Here is a 20,819-nt window from a genome sequence, read left to right on the forward strand (position 1 = left end):
AAGGGTGACCTGGTTGGGAGCTGCGTTCCCTCTAAGCTTTGTGTGAGCTAGCTCACAGTTTTTTAAGCCTCCCGCTCACACATTTTTGTCTTAGCTCAGGAAGGATGGCTCCAGAGCAGCAGTAACTTAGTAGATATGTGCAGTAGTAAACTAATTTGTGCAGTGGCCAAATCGCTCGCTCCCAACTTTAATGCCAGCAGCTCACAAAGTAGGATTTCTGCTCACAAGACTCCACAGCTTAGAAGGGAGCATTGGTTTGGAGCCCTATGGGGCATGGGAGGGATTTGGGGGGACCTTCTGTCTCACTGACCGCCATAATGTCATCTCCTCCTTTCCCCCCTGCTACACACTCCGCCCAGGCAGGCCTTCTGCACAGCCTGACTCTTATCGCCGCTTCGGCTCTCCTAGGTTGGTGACCCGTCTTAACTGTCTTTGTGTGTTGACCACGGTGCCCGGCAGGGTCTTCCGCCACGTCTTCTCTGTCTTGCCCCTGTGACGTGTGTCTCTTCCCTGACTGCTTCAGGACTTGCTCACTTTCTCAAAGAAAACGTTGTGTGCGTGTGTGTGTGCAGGGCTTTTTTGGTAGAAAAAGCCCAGCAGGAGCTCATTAGCATAATAGGCCACACCCAACAGCAGAAACCTATTAGCATATTAGACCACACCCCTGACAGCATAGCTCATTAGCATATTAGGCCACACCCCGTATGTTACCAGAAGAGTGGTCATCCAACCACACCTACCTTTTGCTTCTTATTCTGTTTACCTTGTTTGTTGTCAAAACCCAGGGCCTTTTTTTGTAGCAGGAACTCCTTTGCATGTTAGGCCACACACCCCTAATGTAGCCAATCCAAATGAGTTTCTGCGGTTGGGTGTGGCCTATTATGCTAATGAGTTCTTGCTGGGCGTGGCCAACTTGGGAGCCAGCCGGAAATCCGTTCCTGTGCGTTCCTGCCCAAAGATAGCCCTGGTGCTGCCCTTGGTAGACTAAGGGCCTGACCTAGAAGAAGGCAGAGAGGGGGGGGGGACGAGAACTCCTCCAGCGGCTGCCTCATGCTTCCCTCTTTTGTGTCACCCCACCACCCCCCAGGTGTCCTCTTCAGCATCGAAGTCACCTCGACCTTCTTTGCCGTCCGCAACTACTGGCGCGGCTTCTTCGCGGCGACCTTCAGCGCTTTCATCTTCCGGGTGCTGGCCGTGTGGAACAAGGACGAAGGTACCACCACCACCACCCCCGTTTCCTCCCTGCCCATCCCGCAAAACGTAGCGTTTTCTCCAGGGCTGTCCTCCAACCAGGATGGCTCAGCCGGTGGAGCAGTGAGCCCAGTGCAGGGTTACCAACTCTCGGCTGAGAAATTCCAGGAGATTTGGGGGTGGAGCCTGGGGAAGGTGGGGTTGGGGAGGGGAGGGGCCTCAGCGAGGCATAGTGCCACAGAGTCCCACCCCCCCTCCAAAGCATCCTTTTCCTCCAGTTTGGTGTAGTGCACAGACTACGTTGGGGGCGGGGCTACAATCATCCAAGGGAAAACTCTATGGTCTTCCCTCGGATGATTGTGGCCCCGCCCCCAACGTCCCCGACGTGCTTACGTCACTTCCCTGTGACGTGCCTGCAGCGTGCGCACGCGAAGACTCCCGGAGCGAGCCTGGACTCCCCCGCTCCGGGACAGGTAAGGACTTGGCAACCCTATTCTCCAGAGGAACCGATCTTTGCTGTCACATTACCCAGAGGTCTCCAGGTCTCACCTGGAGGTTGGCAACCTCAGCACAGTATCAGACCACAAGGTGTAAGTGGCTTCCAGGAGGTTAGGTGGCAAAAGACCACCCGCAGAGCATTCTTGTGACCAGCTGTTCCCCAGTCTCTGGAATCCTGAACTAAGGGAGTTCTAAGTCATTAAGACGCAGCCTGGTGTCATCCTTGGGAGTGTCAGGCTGGGATCTGTCATGCTTTAAGTTCAGTTTTAACAGATGCATGAATTTCTCTTTGAAAGGGAATCAATTTGAGTGCATTGTAAGGAGTCTGCAGTGTTGGTTTCTAGTGAATCTCGTTGGGAAGGGAATTCTATAATATTGGGGCCATCACCACAGAGAAGACCCCGCTTTAACGTTTGAGTTCCATAAGGTTGGGGCCACCACTACAAAGACCCTGGTTTGACTTTCAAGTTCCATGATATTGGGGCCGCCACCACAGAGAAGACCCTGGTTTCTCTTTCAAGTGATTTCGTAGTTCCATTTGGGCTTTCCCCAAAAGAACTTAATAGGTTTATAAGTGGAGAGATGTTTTCTAAAAAATATCAGCGCGTAGGTTTTCAAATAATTTCTTTTTGTTTTGTTCTCCGAAAGAGGGATTTGGATAGAAAGGGCTCTGTGGTCAGGGAGCCACAGCACTGGAGGCGTTGCCATTTCCTGTACCCATATTTTCAAGTTTTTTCTCGGCTGCCTCAAGGGCTACAAACTTATTCTGGGTTGTTTTTTTTTAATCAAAAGCAGAGATTCGATTGACTTTTGCAACACGCACGAGATTGTGTTCTTGCGCACCAATCCTGCAGACATGGGAAATGCTTACAGGCCAGGAATGCGATCGTTAAGTAGACATTTTGCAGAATTTGCAGGAGGCGAAACCCAGTTCCAGAACTCTACCAAATACCTAAGTTCGAGAAGGGCAGCTCCAGAATCTTATAATGGACCCTAGACAGACGATGCCACAACCACACTGGGGGTGTGATGAGAGTCACTGGGAGGAGCATGCTCAAATTCACACAATAGTGTGCTCAGATTCACACAATGGCCCCACTGGTAGACCTCCTGATGGCACTGGTATTTCTGGCCACTGTGTGATACAGAGTGTTGGGCTGGATGGGCCTTTGGCCTGATCCAGCATTGGCGTCTCTTATGTTCTTATGTTCTTATGTTAATAGTTCCTAAGTTTCATGTTTATGAATTAAGATGTTCTCTGGGGTTCTTGTCAACAAGCCATTCATTCATTCATTCATTCCCTCTGTGATTGTCCCCTTCAGAGACCATCACGGCTCTTTTCAAAACCCGCTTCCGACTGGATTTCCCTTTCGACCTTCAGGAGTTGCCGGCCTTCGCAGTGATTGGGTGAGTCTCAGAGCTCCGTGGACCTTTCTCAATGCTGGACAGGGAGATCTTCCTACAAGAGCTTTCTTCGGCTGACTAGAGAGGAGAAGGCCGGGGGGGGGGGGGTGGGGGGAATCAAAACTTTGGAACGAGGCCATTTTTGCTGGGGGGGGTGTTCTTCCCGGCAATTGTTTTTTTTCAAATTTGGGAGAGCTCTGGGGGAAAAAACACCTCCTGTGAAATATTTTCTCCTTTAGAATGACTAAAGCACATCTTAAGGCAAGATTTTTTTTTTTAATTTAAATTTTTATTGGAAGATTTTTCAACATACATCAAAAATACAAGAATTTTGGTTAAGGCAAGATTTTTCACACTCGAAATATATAGTGTGAAAATGTCTGAGGGCCCCATCAGTTGTTTAAATCAAAAAAATGGGAAATGTGGGGTAGAAGAGAAAAACGACTCCCCACTCCTCCACTTGCACCTGCTGGATGACCTTGGGAAAGCCGTAGTTCTGATAAGAGCTGTTCTTGAAAAAGAGTCATTTCTCTCAGAGCTCTCTCAGCCCCACCTACTTCACAGGGTGTCTGTTGTGGGGAGGGGGAAGGGAAAGGCGTTTGTAAGCCGCTCTGAGACTCCTTCAGGTAGTGAAGGGCAGGGTATAAATCCAGTCTCCTCCTCCTCCTCTTCTTCCTCTTCTTCTTCCTTTTCATCGAGAAAAACCTTGTTGTGAAAAGCATTTTGCACATTCAAAATGTACAGCATGAAGAAGTCTGAGGATTTTTTCAGTTTTGCCGATGGAAAAATCAGGGGACACTTGGGGAACAGTGGAAAGAAAAACCCTCTTAGACATACAGTATTTTCAGGATTTTTAAATTTTGTTTATTCTGACTTTTTCTCAAGTATTTGGTACACATTGCTTGTGGTCACACACACTAAATAATCCACTTTCAATTCACTTTCAGTGCACTTTCCAACTGGATTTTACTGTGTGAACTGGGAAAATCCAGTTGGAAAGTGGACTGAAAGCGGATGATGTCGCTTGTGTGACCACAGCCTTGCTATGTTTCTTATGGAAAATAATGATAGTCATGGTTCTGAATCCCAAAAATAAGACAATTGGTACAATTTTATATGCTGAGTCGTAAATGATGCATTTTATGTGAAGTCGGTAGAAGAAGTTTAGCTTTGGTAGGAAGGTGACTACAGCATATGTCTCAGTTACCCCAAAAACATTCTGTATATTTTTTTTGGGGGGGGGGAAAGATGTTATTTCCCATGGCTTCCTCCTTTCCAGAAATTGTACATTTCTCCCCTTTGGTTTATGCCCTTCTCCCAACTCAGGATTGCCAGTGGCTTCGGCGGGGCACTCTTCGTCTACTTCAACCGCAAGATTGTCCAGTTCATGCGCAAGCAAAAGACCATCAACCGCTTCTTGATGAAAAAGTAAGGCAAGGGTCCCCAACAAGACGCCCACTGATACCTTACCTGGCGCCTGCCAAGTGTTTTTAGAGAGTGGGTGGGTTCACTTCTGATTGGCTGTTGGGGAGTCGATTGACTGTGCAGATTAAGATAATGTTGCTTCAGTGGCAGCTGCCACGACAGTGTGAGAATCATAGAGCTGGAAGGGGACCTCCAGGGTCATCTAGTCCAACCCCCTGCACAATGCAGGAAATTCACAAGTGCCTCCCCCTCCACACCCCCAGTGACCCCAGTTCCATGCCCAGAAGATGACCAAAAAACCTCCAGGATCTCCAGCCAAACTGGCCTGAAGAACAATGGCTTCCTGGCCCCAAAGTGGCAATCAGCATTTCCCTGGGCGTATAAGAAAGGGCCAACACGAGAACTAAGCACTGAGGCAACCCTTCCCGCCCTCCCTCTCAGGATCTGCCTGAGTTCACAGAATCAGCATTGCTGTCAGATGCTGGTGTTATTCAGGGCTCTTTTTGTAGAAAAAGCCCAGCAGTAACTCATTAGCATATTAGGCCACACCCCATGTTACCAGAAGTGTGGTTATCCAGCCACACCCACCTTTTGCTTGTTATTCTGTTTACCTTGTTTGTTGTCAAAACCCAGGGCTTTTTTGTAGCAGGAACTCCTTTGCATGTTAGGCCACACACCCCTAATGTAGCCAATCCTAATGAGTTCCTGCTGTTGGGTGTGGCCTATTATGCTAATGAGTTCCTGCTGGGCGTGGCCAACTTGGGAGCCAGCCGGAACTCCATTCCTGTGCGTTCCTGCCCCAAAATAGCCCTGGTGTTATTCTCTGTCTCACTCCTCTTTCCCAGTGTATTTTTTTAAATTACCCCTCTTTTCCCCTGCCCTTGGACTTCCTCTGGTTGTGTGTGGCTCTGCTTCATGTGGCAGCCATTTTGCGGTTGCGCCCACCACCCTGCGCCAAAATTCCAAAGGTGCCCACAGGCTCAAAAAGGTTGTGGAATTCTGCAGTCAGGCGTACCAAGATGGACTGGGGAGCCACCGTTTGGCTCTCAAACATGATAAAGAAGGCAAAGGCGGTGCTGCAGAGAGGAAAAGACTTCTTTGATGTGGCGTTCGGGGAGTTGTGGCCACTGTCTCGGGCCCGTAGCCAGGACTTTGTGGCTTGTGGACAATGCTCTCTCTAAGCTGTGGAGTCTTGTGAGCAAAAATTCTACTTTGTGAGCTACCGGCATTAAAGTTGTGAGCAAATAATTTGGCTACTGCAGAAATTAGTTTTCTCTGGAGCCCTCCTTCCTGAGCTAAGACAAAAATGTGTGAGCCAAAAGCTAAAAAAACCTGTGAGCTGGAGGCTAAAAAACTGTGAGCTAGCTCACACTAACTCAGCTTAGAGGGGACACTGCTTGTGGCTGAACAGCCAGAATTCTTGAGGGCTATGACTCAGCTACTCTTCTCTGAGTCTTCTCAAGTTTTCTATTCTACATAGGTGTTCTTATTCGAGCGATCACCCTTTAGCCAATAGAAAGCTGTTACCAGGATAGATCTCTAAACTGCAAGCTATCATCCACTTTAGATGACAGTTCTCAGCTGCTGCAAGTTAATCTCTTCCGCCAGCCTAGGCAACAATTCTGATAACAAGCCAGCAGGTAGGGGTGATAACTTCCATAGTCAAGAAAGGTAACGCTTAGTCAGAAAAACTCTCTTAAAGGAGACCAGTTTCTTGACACAGAGTTAGAAGGGGGGTTCCTAGAGGTCACCTACTCCAACCCCCTTGCTCAGTGCAGGAATTAGTCAATTGTAGCACCCCACTCTGCTTAAAGGAGTGCATGCCTTTAAAAAATGTTTTAAAATGACTTTAAAAAGCATTTAAAGGATAAATTCTTGTGGGGCTGTGCAAATTCTTGTGGGGCTGTGCCTTTAAAAGGGGGGGCGGAGCCCCCAAAAGACCCACCACAGCTATGGGCCTGTGCTGCCTCCTCTTTGCATTGGCCTCCTGCCGGCTCCAGTCATCCGTATCTCCCTTATTTTTAAAATAAATACCTTACGGTCTAATATATTCAGATGAACCGTGAGATAAGCTGACCCTCCATAATAGAACCCAATTCTACATGCAACAAGACAAGCAATTTCCCACTACAGCATCGGCTCAAAGGATCCTCTTTCAGCCAAAAAGGAGGAAAGCCGGTGCCCATCTCCTCTCACTACATTCTGGAACGGAATTAAACCAGATGAACCGATTAAAACGGAGATGTTTGACTCTTATCGAAGTCATTAAAATTGAAAAGAGATCCCTATCTCTTTCAGACGTGCAAAGAGGCTCGTGTAGCTCTAAGCAGGTGGCTGGTGTCCAGGGCCGCTTTGGAAAAATCCAACTTCCGCCCTTTGAAAAGACTTAACTTTGAAAGGGGGATGAATTATGAGCCTGCATATCGTTTATTCTGCTTCTGCGTATCCGCAGAAGAGGAAAAGAGGAGGGCTCTTTTTGTAGCAGGTACTCATTTGCATATTAAGCGACACACCCCTAATGTAGCCAATCCTCCAAGAGCTTACAGTAGCTCCTGTAAGAAGAGCTCTGTAAGCTCTTGGAGGATTGGCTATATTAGGGGTGTGTGGCCTAATATGCAAAGGAGTTCCTGCTACAAAAAGAGCCCTCTGTCGGGCCCTGCTTTGTTGTAGCCTAAGAAATCCTTCCCAGCACCCATTGTGGCTTCTGAGAGTTCAGCCTCTCTTCTCCGCTTCGGCGTCTCCACCCGAAGGAAGGGCCTGCTGTGGTTCTCAGGATCACATGAACACAGGAAGCTGCCTTCTGCTGAATCAGACCAGCCCATCAAAGTCAGGTATCGTCTACCCAGGCTGGCAGCAGCTCTCCTGGGTCTCAGGCTGAGGACTTTTCTCATCACCTCCCGCCTGGTCCTTTGAACTGGAGATGCCGGGGATTGAACCTGGGACCTCCTGCATGCCAAGCAAGATGCTCTTCCACTGAGCCACAGCCCTGCTCCTTGAGTATTACCTACTCAGACTGACAGCAGCTCTCCGGAGTCTCAAGCAGAGGTCTTCCACATCACCTACTGCCTGGTCCTTTTTAACTGGAGATGCTGGAGATTGAACCTGGGACCTCCTGCATGCCAAGCAGATGCTGTTCCTCTGAGCCACAGCCTCTCTCCTGAGCATTGCCTACTCAGACTGGCAGCTGCTCTCCAAGGTGTCAGACAGAGGTCTTTCTCATCGCCTCCTGCCTGTTCCTTTTTTAACTGGGGATGCCGGGGACTGAACCTGGGACCTCCTGCATGCCAAGCAGACACTCTGCCACTGAGCCACAGCCCCTCTTTACAGCTCTCCAGGGTCTCAGGCAGAAGTCTTTCACATCACCTCCTGCCTGGTGGGGCTTGTTGCATATGCGCCCCCTGGGCTCTTTACTGCTGGAGCTCCGCTCCTGTGCGCTCCTGCAGGAAATGACCCCTTGAGCTAGCTCACTTTTTTTTTAGCCTCCGGCTCACACATTTTTGTCTCAGCTCAGGAAGGATGGCTCCAGAGCAAATGAATTTATGCAATAGCCGGATTGCTCGCTCACAACTTTAATGCCAGCAGCTCACAAAGTAGAATTTTTGCTCACAAGACTCCACAGCTTAGCGGGAGCATTGCTCACAGGGTGTCTGTTGTGGGGGGGGGGAGACGGGAAAGGCGTTTGTAAGCCTCTCTGAGACTCCTTTGGATAGTGAAGGGCGGGGTATAAACCCAATCTCTTCTTCTTCTTTTACCTCACATGGTGTCTGTTGTGGGGAGGGGAAGGGAAAGGCGTTTGTAAGCCTCTCTGAGACTCCTTTGGGTAGTGAAGGGCGGGGTATAAACCCAATCTCCTCTTCTTCTTCAACCTAACCTACCTCGCAGGGTTGTGGTGAGGATAAAATGGAGGAGAGGAGAAAGATGGAAGCCGTTTGGGGGGGGAGGCGGGGGGGCACAAAGACAGTGTAAGTCTGTCTGCTCTAAATGACTATTTTATGGGACTCGCTTGAAGCACTTTTGGAAACTTCTATTAAAACTTTCAAGCAGAAATAAACTGAGAGTCTATCTTTCCCGGTATTAACGAGAGTCCTCCCGATTTCAGTGAAAGACATTATTGATATACTTACTCTCCACTGTATCACCAAGTATCTACCTCACAGGGTGTCTGTTGTGGGGAGGGGAAGGGAAAGGATTTTGTAAGCCGCTCTGAGACTCCCTTGGGTAGTGAAGGGCGGGGTATAAATCCAATCTCTTCTTCTTCTTAATCAAAGCTTGCATATACCCAATCTCCTCTTCTTCTTCAACCTAACCTACCTCACAGGGTTGTGGTGAGGATAAAATGGAGGAGAGGAGAAAGATGGAAGCCGTTTGGGGGGGGAGGCGGGGGGGCACAAAGGCAGGAAATTAAAATAAACATGGAACGGCTCAGAGTCTTTTCTGAAGGCAAATGGTAGCGAGTGCGTTGAAGGATGGGGTGAGCGCAGCACAGCCTGATGTCTGGGATGGCCGCGAACGGACTCTAACTCTGGGTTTGTGCCCTTTTCAGACGCCTGCTCTTCCCGGCCCTCGTCACTCTCCTCATAGCGACGCTGACCTTCCCGCCGGGCTTTGGGCAGTTCATGGCTGGCCAGGTAAATTGCCCAGACGTTGCCTGCCCCTCTGAGCTGGGTCTGCCATCACGACATACTTGAAGCCAAAGATGGGAGCTCACGGGAGGAAGTGGGATTCCAAAAAGCGACATCCGGGACAAAAAATAACGAAGAGTCAACGAAGACAAGTTGCAAAGACGTTTACTGTAGTAATTCTGTAGAAACCCTTGTGAAGACCTTGGGTTCTGTTATTAGAGAGTCAACAGGGAATAAGAACATAAGAGACGCTAATGCTGGATCAGGCCAAAGGCCCATCCAGTCCAACACGGGGGCTGATTTCGCACTAGAGCTGCCTCGTGGTCGCGCCGCCATTTGCCCCGACACTATTGGTCAATTTCACACCCGAAGCTGCGGGGCTGCATTTTGACTCGCGGCTTTGCCCGATTTCCCCCGCAGTTTCATGATCCCGTTTGCCCGAATCGGGCGAAGCCGCAGGTCAAATGCAGCCCCGCGGCTTCGGGTGTGAAATTGACCAGTAGTGTTGGGGCAAACGGCGACGCGACCACGAGGCAGCTCTAGTGCGAAATCAGCCCCCGTGTTGGACTGGATGGGCCTTTGGCCTGATCCAGCCTTAGCGTCTCTTATGTTCTTATTCCCTGTTGACTCTCTAATAACAGAACCCAAGGTCTTCACAAGGGTTTCTACAGAATTACTACAGTAAACGTCTTTGCAACTTGTCTTCGTTGACTCTTCGTTATTTTTTGTCCCGGATGTCGCTTTTTGGAATCCCACTTCCTCCCGTGAGCTCCCATCTTTGGCTTCAAGTATGTCGTGATGGCAGACCCAGCTCAGAGGGGCAGGCAACGTCTGGGCAATTTACCTGGCCAGCCATGAACTGCCCAAAGCCCGGCGGGAAGGTCAGCGTCGCTATGAGGAGAGTGACGAGGGCCGGGAAGAGCAGGCGTCTGAAAAGGGCACAAACCCAGAGTTAGAGTCCGTTCGCGGCCATCCCAGACATCAGGCTGTGCTGCGCTCACCCTCCCCCCCCGCCAAAAGCCCTCTCCCCGACCGGGTGCTTGCTGACCGGCACTGGAGGAGGCCGCCCAAGCCCGAGGTGGTGGCAATTCTGAGCTAGTGGCATTGTGGGGGAGGCAGCGCACGGCAGGTGGCACATGGGGGGAGGGGGGCGGCGCACCAGGGGGGCACCAGAAGGGATCCTGCCTAGGGTGCAAAATAAGCTAGGGCCGGCCCTGCTGGGATTCCTACACGCTCAGATGAAGCAAATGTTGTGAAACGAATGGTTTCCATTGCGCAGCATTCGTTAAGCGTGTGAGCGATACTAGAAGAACATTTTCTACAGAATTACCACAGTAAACGTTTTTGCAATTTATTGACTCTTTGTTATTTTTTGTCACGGATGTTGTTTTTGGAATCCCATCACGACGTACTTGGCAGACGTCAAGGTTGGCACGGTTCAGGAGGTTCCTGTAGGGTTGCCAAGCCCAGTTATTGCCCACTGGCACCTAGAACTCAGATGGGAGGGAGATGGGGGGCACAGTCTGGCATTGCACCGGCCCACTGATGTCACTTCTGGTGAAAACCGGAAGTGATGTCATAGGTATGGGGGGCATTCTAGGATTCACAAAAACTCTATGGCAGATTCTGCAGAGTACCCCTTGACATCATAATGTCACTTCCGGTGTTCACCCCAAATGCTCCCAAGGGTTACAGTCTGTGGTCTGGCACCCCTAGGTACCTGCAGTAATGGGTGGATGGGAAATATGTCTTCTTTCTCGCATGCTCTGCTCCCTGCATGGATTGAATTCCCAGCACGACTGCAAGGGATTCTGGGACATGCCCGCAGCCACCACGGAGATTTTCCTGCCCCACTCTGAATAGTATCGCCCAGTGGTTATAGTGTCGGACTGTCACAATTTGTGGAAGGGGGATCAGAATGCAAATCCTGACTCAGCGGTGAGCTCCAGGGTGGTGATCAAATGCCGAGAGCCAGTTTGGTGTGGCGGTTAAGAGCGGTGGGCTCTAATCTGGAGAGCCTGTTTGATTCCCTGCACATGCAGCCAGCTGAGTGACCTTGGGTCGGTCACAGTTCTCTCAGAGCTGTTCTCTCAGGAGCAGTTTCTGTCAGAGCTCTCTCAGCCCCGCCTACCTCACAGGGTGTCTGTTCTGCGGAGAGGAAGGGAAAGGAGGCCGTAAGCCGCTCTGAGACTCCGAGTGAAGGGCGGGGTATAAATCCTCCTCCTCCTCCTCTTCTTCTCTGTCTCACCTGAACTTTCTGCACAGTAGTTTCTGTGGCTAGACACTGAGTGTATCCCCACCCCCCGATCCCTGGTTCCATTCAAGCTTAACAAAGCCCGACACTTTATTCCCACTACTCAGTAGTGACTACTGAACGGCGTAGTGGAGCCTCCATGCACAGGGGCAGTATACCTCTAATGCTGGGACAAAGAACAGGGGGATGGTTTTGCTTTGACGGCCTGCCTGCATGCTTCCTGGAGGCCTCTGGCCACCTGCTGTCGGAAGCAGAACACTGGATCAGATGGATCTGGATCCAGTGCCCGGTGGGACTCCCGTTGTGTGCTGTTGACCCACCCAGAGGTCGGCTTTGGGCCGACGCTTCCGCCTCTGATATGCTGCTCTTTCCCCGCCAGCTCACCCAGAAGGAGACCCTGGTGACCTTATTCGACAACCGCACCTGGGCCAAGCAGGGCCTGGCCGAAGAATTCGAATACGTCGGCGTCTCCGAGGCCTGGAAGCACCCGCACGCCAACGTGTTTGTCACCCTGGTCGTCTTCATCGTCATGAAGGTGGGTGAGGGCCTCCCTGAATGGTCCTGGGCTCCTGGAGGCTGGTGTTGCCCATCGTCCCTGGGAACAGCAGCGCTTCCTCCGCTTGGTAGTCCTGAAGCCGACGGGCAGTATGTTCAGGACAGACAAAGGGGAATACTGCTTTACACAGCAAGTGATTAAAATGTGGAATCTCCTGCTAGAGGATGTCGGGATGGCCACAGATACAGACAGCTTTAAAAGGGGATCAGACAGATTTCATGGAGGACCGGGAGTATCCGTGACTAAAAGGAACCTCCGTGTTCACAGGCACTCAGCCTCTGAATCCCAGAGCCAGGAGACAATATCAGGGGAAGTCCCTGGCCTCTAGGCCCTGTTGTTGGCCCTCCAGATGAACTGGTTGGCCACTGTGTGAGACAGGAGGCTGGACTAGAGGGGCCACTGGTCTGATCCAGCAGGGCTCTTCTGAGGTTCTTATGAAGGCCTCGGCCTCTCTGCCCTGTTGTTGGCCCTCCAGAGGAACTGGTTGGCCACTGTGTGAGACAGGATGCTGGACTAGATGGACCACTGGTCTGATCCAGCAAGGCTCTTCTTGTGTTCTTATGAAGGCCTCGGCCTCTCTGCCCAGTTGTTGGCCCTCCAGAGGAACTGGCTGGCCACTGTGTGAGTGAGACAGGAGGCTGGACTAGATGGACTATTGGTCTGATCCAGCAGGGCTCTTCTGATGTTCTTATGAAGGCCTCGACCTCTCTGCCCTGTTGTTGGCCCTCCAGAGGAACTGGTCAGCCTCTGTGTGAGACAAGATGCTGGACTAGAGGGACCACTGGTCTGATTCAGCAGAGTTCTTCTTCTGTTCTCATGATGGTCCCAGAGCCACTACTGGACAGAATGAGAACATGCACGGTTATACAGAGTTGCCAGATATCGAGCCACTGGGCAGGCTAGCCAATGCAAGGGAATTCTTCTCCAGCCGAATCCACAGTGTGGTGGGCGGAGGGCTGAAGTATAGCCAGGGGGCTTTGAGCCCCTCCATCATCACTGATAAATTACCTGCCACAGAGTTCCCCACGATCGTACTGTTGCAGACTTCCATCTGGGGAGAACTGCATGTCTGGACACACTCACTGCCCCTGGAAGTCTAGCACACCAGAGAAACGTCTGTAGCCCGGGAGGAGGAATTTAGGTCCGATGTGCTAGGTTTCTAGATGCGGGGTTGTCGGGTTATTTATTTATTTATTTGGTCTAGAAGCATTCACCCACATGTGCCTACTGGCACTGCCCGAGCAGTGGTCTACCACCTCAATGGCAACTAGATCTGCCTCTCTCATAAACACACATGCACACAATAAGAAGCCTGGAAGTTGTGAGGGGCCGTGGCTCAGTGGAGGAGCCTTTGCTTCGCATGCAGAAGGTCCCAGGTTCAATCCCCGGTATCTACAAGTAAAAAGACAAGGCAGTAGGCGATGTGGAAGACCTCTGCCTGAGTCTCTGGACAGCCACTGCCAATTTGAATAGACAGTAATCAGGAGAGGGGCCGTGGCTCAGTGGAAGAGCATCTGCTTGGCCTGCAGAAGGTCCCGGGTTCAATCCTCGGTAAGGTAAAGGTAAAGGTTCCCTTGCTCGAAAGCCAGTCGAATCCGACTCTAGGGTTGCGGTGCTCATCTCTGTTTCAAAGCCAAAGAGCCAGCGCTGTCCGAAGACGTTTCCGTGGTCATGTGGCCAGCATGACTAAACACCAAGGCACACGGAACGGTATCTACAAGTAAAAAGGACCAGAAAGACCTCAGCCTGAGACCCTGGGGAGCTGTGGGGCTGTGGCTCAGTGGAAGAGCCTCTGCCTGGCATGCAGGAGGTCCCAGGTTCGGTCCCCGGCATCTCCAGTTAAAAGGACCAGGCAGGAGGTGATGGGAAAGACCTCTGCCTGAGACCCAGGAGAGCTGTAAAGAGGGGCTGTGGCTCAGTGGAAGAGCCTCTGCCTGGCATGCAGAAGGTCCCAGGTTCAGTCCCCGGCATCTCCAGTTAAAAGGACCAGGCAGGAGGTGATGGGAAAGACCTCGGCCTGAGACCCTGGAGAGCTGTAAAGAGGGGCTGTGGCTCAGTGGAAGAGCCTCTGCTTGGCATGCAGGAGGTCCCGGGTTCAATCCCCAGCATCTCCAGTTAAAAGGACCAGGCAGCAGGTGATGTGAAAGTCCTCAGCCTGAGACCCTGGACAGCCACTCCCAATTGGAGTAGATGATACAGAGGCATGGTGCTGTGACTCAGTGGAAGAGCATCCGCTTGGCATGCAGAAGGTCCCAGGTTCAATCCCCGGCATCTCCAGTTAAAAGGAGCAGGGCAGGTGATACTGAAAGACTTCTGCTTGCAACTCTGGTGAGCCGCTGCCAGTCTGAGTAGGCAATACTGAACTCGGTGGACTGTTGGATTCAGTCTAAGGCAGCTTTCATGTTTGTTCATCTTGGCCCCAATGCAGGGCCGGCCCCAGCTTATTTTGCACCCTAGGCGAGGATCCCTTCTGGCGCCCCCCCCCCCGTGCGCCCACCAATTTCCCCTTCTGCCCCCCCCCCCGTGCTGCTCCTCCTCCTCCTGGGAAGTTAGCTGGCCAAAGAGGCGGCGGCCACCCGGCCAGAGCCAGCGGGGGGCTTTTTTGTTGGGGGGCGGCTGCAGTTTGGCGCCCCTCGTCAGGGCGCCCGGAGAAGAGGCTGACTGGCGGGGCGCTCTCAAGCCATCGCTCCCCTGGCCCTGCTGCTGCTCCTGCTGCAGCTGCCAGTCCCTGGCCGCGAGGAGGAGAGGAGGAGAAGCACTCGCACTCCACTGGGAAGCCGAGGGGGCAGGCAGGGAGAAGTTAGCCTGCCAAAGAGGCAGCGGGCGGCAGCGGTGGGGGTCACCCAGCCGTGGAAATGCAATGGTGGTGGTGGGGCTTTTGGTGGGGGCAGTTTGGTGCTCTAGGCGAATGCCTAGTTCGCCTACTGAGCGAGCCGGCCCTGCCCCAATGCAGACCATCCAAATAGTCTGAGCCCCCTCGGGCTCTCTGCTATTTCTACTCCACCTTTAAGGCCACTTTTCTCCTCTTGCCCTCTGCACATCAGGCAGTCCCACTAAAATTCACCCAGTTTTTCTCCCCCCTCCCTCCACAAGGTATTCTGATGCAGCCCTTTTTCTAACCTGTCCTTTGATGTGGGTACTTTATCTTCTTCTCCTCCTCCCCCCCAAATGCTGCAGCAGAAATTGGTCCCTTGACTTCCTTTGACTGTGTGGGTGTGGCCTCAGGAGCCCTGCCTCTTCCTCATGACTGTCTCTCTGTGCCCTCCCCCCAGTTCTGGATGTCGGCCCTGGCGACCACCATCCCCGTCCCCTGCGGCGCCTTCATGCCCGTCTTTGTCATTGGTGAGTAGCAGTCCCGCTCTCCCTTCCCCTGTTCTGGTGGTGCAAAAGTCTGTCTCCTGTCCCTCATGGAACAACGCAACCTCTTCTGGCAAGCAGATACTGACTCACCCCAAAGGTTAGTACAGACGTCAGCCCTGTACAGCCAGGCACCAACATAGCTTAAGGATCGACTTTTCCCATACGAAACTACCCGTTTACTCTGGTCATCCAAAGAGGTGATGCTTCAGTTGCCCCCTGAAAGGGATTTCTCTGCGGTGGCCCCAGAATTTTGGAACTGCCTCCCCAGGGAGCTTCATCTGTCTCCCTCCACTGCTGTCTTTTGCCAGCAGATGGAAGACTGTTTTGTTTTGTCTGGCATACCCCCTATAATGGCTACTGGCCCTCCTTTTAGCGCTGTTTGTGTAGGTCTTCTTTAATTGAATTATTTTATATTTTTAATTGATTTTTAATTGCTCAAATGTTTTTAATTGTTTAAATGACTCCAGAGCCAGTTTGGTGTAGTGGTTAAGTGCGCGGACTCTAATCTGGGAGAACCGGGTTTGATTCACCACTCCTCCACATGCAGCTGCTGGATGACCTTGGGCAAGCCATAGTTCTGGCAGAGCTGTTCTTGAAAGGGCAGTTCTGGAAAGAGCTCTCTCTCAGCCCTGCCTACCTTACAGGGTGTCTGTTGTGGGGAGGGGAAGGGAAAGGAGATTGTAAGCCGCTCTAAGACTCCGAGTGAAGGGCAAGGTATAAATCCAATTTTCTCCTCCTCCTCTTTTTCTTCTCCTCATCCTCCATCATCATCAAGGAAGCCATGGCCCTCAGCAATGCTCCCTCTAAGCTGTGGAGTCTTGTGAGCAAAAATTCTACTTTGTGAGGTACTGACATTAAAGTTGTGAGCGAGCGATTTGGCTACTGCAGAAATTAGTTTGCTCTGGAGCCCTCCTTCCTGAGCTAAGACAAAAATATGTGAGCCAGAGGCTGAAAAACTGTGCGCTAACTCACACTGGCCTTCAGTTTGCAAGACCTGAGCGAGGCTGTTAATGATATGATTGAAGGTCAAAGAAGACGGGGACGGCAAAGGATGAGATGGTTAGACAGTGTCATCGATGCAACGAACATGAAGTTGAGCCAACTTCAGAGGACGGCGGAAGGCCGGAAGGCCTGGCGTGATCTGGTCCATGGGGTCGCGGAGAGTCGGACTCGACTGTGCGACTGAACATGTTCAATCGCTCGCTTAACAAAGAAGTTGGAGAGTGATTCAACTTGAACACAACTCCAACACGGATCAACATCTGATAGCCAGAACAGCCTTTACATTGCAGCTGTCCTGCTTTTAAACATTCCCGGCTAATGTAGCCACACCCACTGAACAAATACCAACCTATGAGGTTGCAGAGATAAGGTCCAATCATATTAGTTCCCACTCAGGGAGCTTGCTTGAAGTGATTGGCTCGTTACTTCCTGGGCTAGCAATACTATTGGATGGTTTTGGATCCTAGCCCAGGACGAAGCTTAACATTACAGTTCAGTTAGATGTTTCACAACATGTTATGCATTCAAGGCAGCTTTGAATACACTACAGAACAACAACAACAAATATGGTCGCCAGGTCCCCTCAGGCCAACAGCAGGCGATGGGGAGGTAGGGTTGCCAGATCCAGGTTGGGAAATTCCTGGAGACTTGGGGATGGAGCCTGGGGAAGGCATAGACCTCAGTGGGGTGCAATGCCACAGGGTCCACCCTCCAAAGCAGCCATTTTCCTTCAGGGGAACTGATCTCTGTAGTCTGGAAATGAGCTGTAATTCTGGGGGATCCCCAAGTCCCACCTGGAGGCAACCCTAGTTCTGGAGGACATCGATTCAGAGGGTCGCCATAATTCGGAAGCGACTTGACAGCCCTTAACACACTCACACAAATGTATTACAGGTTTTTTTTTTACGCTCGCAGCGTTGTAAGCCCTGAACGGGTGGGAAGACGGCATAAAAATGGTTTTAAAATAATAAATACATTTTAAAAAATTTTAAATTTCCCTGTAATTTTTGGTGCAACATGAAGCCAGGCTTACGTTCTTTCTGTGGCTGTAACTGAAAACCTAAACCCAACATGCATTCCGCCCCCATTTGTATCCCTTCCCTTCTTTCGTCCTTGGGTTCGACAGCGTGCAATTTTTGCCGATTTTTCCCCCCTTGCAAAACCCAGGAGCCAAGATGATGAAGAAGAAGAGATTGGATTTATACCCCGCCCTTCACTCGGAGTCTCAGAGCGGCTTACAAACTCCTTTCCCTTCCCCTCCCCACAACAGACATCCTGTGAGGTGGGTGGGGCTGAGAGAACTCTGACACAAACGGCTCTTTTTCCAGGACAGCTTTGCCAGAGCTTGTGACTGACCCAAGGTCACATCAGCAGGTGCAAGTGGAGGAGTGGGGGATCAAACCCGGTTCTCCCAGATTAGAGTCCGCACACTTAACCACGACACCAAACTGGCTCTCCTTCCCAACAACTCACTTGCCCAGTCCGACTCTTTCAGTGCCAATGGCCCAACTGTCCCACCAATCAAAGATGTTCGTCTGGCGGGCACGCAAGAAACGGCCTTTTTGGTAGCAGCCCCACAATTATGGAGCAGCCTCCCCGTCTGTTTCCCTCACTGTCGTTCTTCAGGAGGCAGTTGAAGACAGTCTTATTTAGGACTGAGTTTGACTGATTTCGTTTTTATTTATTGGCAGTCCCGATCAGAGTTTTTAAATTGTGACCTTTTCTTTTCTTTTCCTAAGATTTATTATTTTTAATAGGACAAACGAAATACAAACACACAAACATATATAGGCGGGTAATCTGTGGAATCTCCAGTCACTTCAAGAATTGAATACAGATGGTCGTTTCTAAAAGAGAGCTTTTGTACTTATAAGGGGGAAAGGCACAAAATTAAGACTTTACTGAAGAGGAGAAATCAGAAAAAGAAGATCAGATTTTATAAATAAGACTGGTTAGGGAATTCCTGCGACTGCACGACTGATTACGATTGGCTAGGGAATGTCTGAGTCTGCGTAATTGAGTTGAGCCCTTAAAGTACTGGGGGGAAACTTTAAACGAGAAGAAATTATGAATTATATACGCAAATACATTTGACTGAAGATTATGGTAAAATGCTTAGACAATGCTTAAAACAGAAGACAATATGAATTGTAAACCCATCCATTTGCAAAGATTATAGCTTGATATAAGGTAGAAAAATTATAGATTGGATATGTATGAGGTATTTAAACAGATAAAACAATAATGTAGGATAAATTGTGACATTTTCGATGGGATGTATCATTGTAGAAGAAGAAGACATTGGATTTATACCCCGCCCTTCACTTGGAGTCTCAGAGTGGTTTAGAAACTCCTTTCCCTTCCCCTCCCCACAACAGACACCCTGTGAGGTGGGTGGGGCTGAGAGAACTCTGACACAAACGGCTCTTTTTCCAGGACAGCTGTGCCAGAGCTTGTGACTGACCCAAGGTCACATCAGCAGGTGCAAGTGGAGGAGTGGGGAATCAAACCCGGATCTCCCAGATTAAAGTCCACACACTTAACCACTACAACAAACTGGCTCTCCTGTGGTTTTACTTACATTGTTTTGATTGTGTTTTTTAATCATCGGCTTATATTCTGTCGTAAGCCGCCTTGAGTTCCGCAAAGGAGAAAGGTGGCTCATAAAAACAGATAAATGTGAGCCTGGGAACTTAGATTTCTGCACCGCCGCTGGAGAGACTGAGACGGCCCTCTCTGCCGCAAGCCTCGGCTCCCGTGCGCGGGGGCGACATTGAGGCAGGGATCCTCTCAGGAGCCATGGCCAGGCGTCTCTGCTTTCCCCCCAAGCCCTGCCAGCTCCAGAGCTTCTGACCCTTTCTCCCCGGACAGGGGCAGCATTCGGGCGCCTGGTGGGCGAGAGCATGGCGGCTTGGTTCCCTGACGGCATCCACACCGACAGCAACGTCTACCGCATTGTGCCAGGGGGCTACGCAGTGGTGGGTAAGGCGCAGCCTCTCTCGTACCATTTCCAAACACTGGGATGTTTGTAGGGGGCGGTCAGCCAGCGTCACGGAGCCAGGGGGGACCGGGCTCAGGCAGCTTTGTAAGGACAACCCGCAGCCCGCATCACTGGTCGATGCCCGTGTGATACAAGCGCCACTCAGGCGTGAGGAGAATTCAGGGCAGCCACAACCTCGTGTGAGCCAAAACCTGCAAGCTCTCAACCTGCAGAGAAACTTCTCTGCGCCGTCTTTTCTGGCAGGGAACCCCTCCGTGCGGTAGAGGATCTGTAGCGGGGCAGATTGGTCGTTAAGGCCCTGAGCAAAGTGGGCGAGAGCTGGGGCTGCCATGCGTAGGGTTACCAGTTTCCAGGGGGTGGCTTAGGGTTGCCGGGTCCATCGGAAACACTGGCAGGGGGGACCGGGGGGGGGGATGTTCCGGGAGCCAACCTCTTGTAAAAAAAGCACATCACTTTAACTTATTTAAACAGCATATATTTCCTGATTTTTGCAGTACTGTATTATTTAGTTTAGCGCACTTATCACAGTCACAATCCCTGTGTAGTGTAATATCCATATACTGTGTACCATACTCTGTTTGCTTAACCCCGCCTGGAGGGTGGCAACCCCACTGGCTAGGATTGGGGGGTATCAGATCGGCTCTTCTGTGTGGATAGGCCCTGCCTGTGTGGGTGCTCAGCGGCCTCTCTGGCTCTGGGTACCCCATAGGGCGTTTCTCTGACCCAGCTCATCCCCCGCCGTTTGCGACAGGGGCGGCCGCGCTTTCCGGAGCTGTCACCCACACCGTCTCCACGGCCGTCATCGTCTTCGAACTGACGGGCCAGATCTCCCACATCCTGCCGGTCATGATCGCGGTGATCCTGGCCAACGCCGTGGCCCAGAGCCTGCAGCCGTCCCTCTACGACAGCATCATCCGGATCAAGAAACTGCCCTACTTGCCCGAGCTGGGCTGGGGGCACCAGGAGTAAGTGCGCTTGGGTGTGCGCCTGGGTTGGCGCGTCGGCGTGAGCGCGCGGTCCCCTTCCTCCTCCTTTATTTATTGATTTATTTTCCGCATCTCCATCCTGACCATTCCGTAAACGGGCTCAGGGTGGGTTACAACATTTTTAATAAATACGATAAAGTTTAAAACGCTTTAAGACGTATAAAATCAGTAGTCTTGCTTGCTGTAGGGAGGGATCCAGCCTATTGATGTAACTAGGTATGGCCGGTGTCAGAGGTCATTTCGGGGGGGATCGCGGGGGATCGCAGTTCCCCCGGGTGAGGTGCGGGGGGCGGGGCACATGACGAAGCCCCGCCCCCTGCTTCCGGCCGCCCCGCTTCCGGCCCTCATTCAGCCAGGAGGAGGCAGGAGAAGAGGGAGGGTAAGTTGCTTCCTCCCTGCCTCTCCCCACCCCTGCCTGCCTGGGGCCAGGGAGGGCCTCCGCGTGGCTTCCTCGCACTCCCGCCGGCCTTGCAGGTCCACCGCCGGGCCCCTCATGGGGCTCGGCAGTGGAGCTGCAAGG

The 20,819-nt window shown here is 51.5% G+C and overlaps 1 protein-coding gene across 1 annotated transcript in view; it reads left to right on the plus strand.

Moving 5' to 3' along the window:
• CLCN2 (chloride channel, voltage-sensitive 2) overlaps positions 1 to 20,819 on the plus strand; it is a 156,572-nt gene that overhangs the window by 94,757 nt on the left and 40,996 nt on the right. The window contains exons 8-15 of the mRNA XM_015426905.1: positions 1,088 to 1,213; positions 3,012 to 3,096; positions 4,420 to 4,521; positions 9,062 to 9,146; positions 11,774 to 11,929; positions 15,223 to 15,292; positions 19,184 to 19,294; positions 20,065 to 20,278. Of these exons, the coding sequence (XP_015282391.1) occupies positions 1,088 to 1,213; positions 3,012 to 3,096; positions 4,420 to 4,521; positions 9,062 to 9,146; positions 11,774 to 11,929; positions 15,223 to 15,292; positions 19,184 to 19,294; positions 20,065 to 20,278 (949 nt within the window). The remainder of the gene's footprint in view (positions 1 to 1,087; positions 1,214 to 3,011; positions 3,097 to 4,419; positions 4,522 to 9,061; positions 9,147 to 11,773; positions 11,930 to 15,222; positions 15,293 to 19,183; positions 19,295 to 20,064; positions 20,279 to 20,819) is intronic.

Source organism: Gekko japonicus, unplaced genomic scaffold (assembly GCF_001447785.1).
Source record: "Gekko japonicus isolate JY-2015 unplaced genomic scaffold, Gekko_japonicus_V1.1 scaffold238, whole genome shotgun sequence".
Taxonomy (NCBI): domain Eukaryota; kingdom Metazoa; phylum Chordata; class Lepidosauria; order Squamata; family Gekkonidae; genus Gekko; species Gekko japonicus.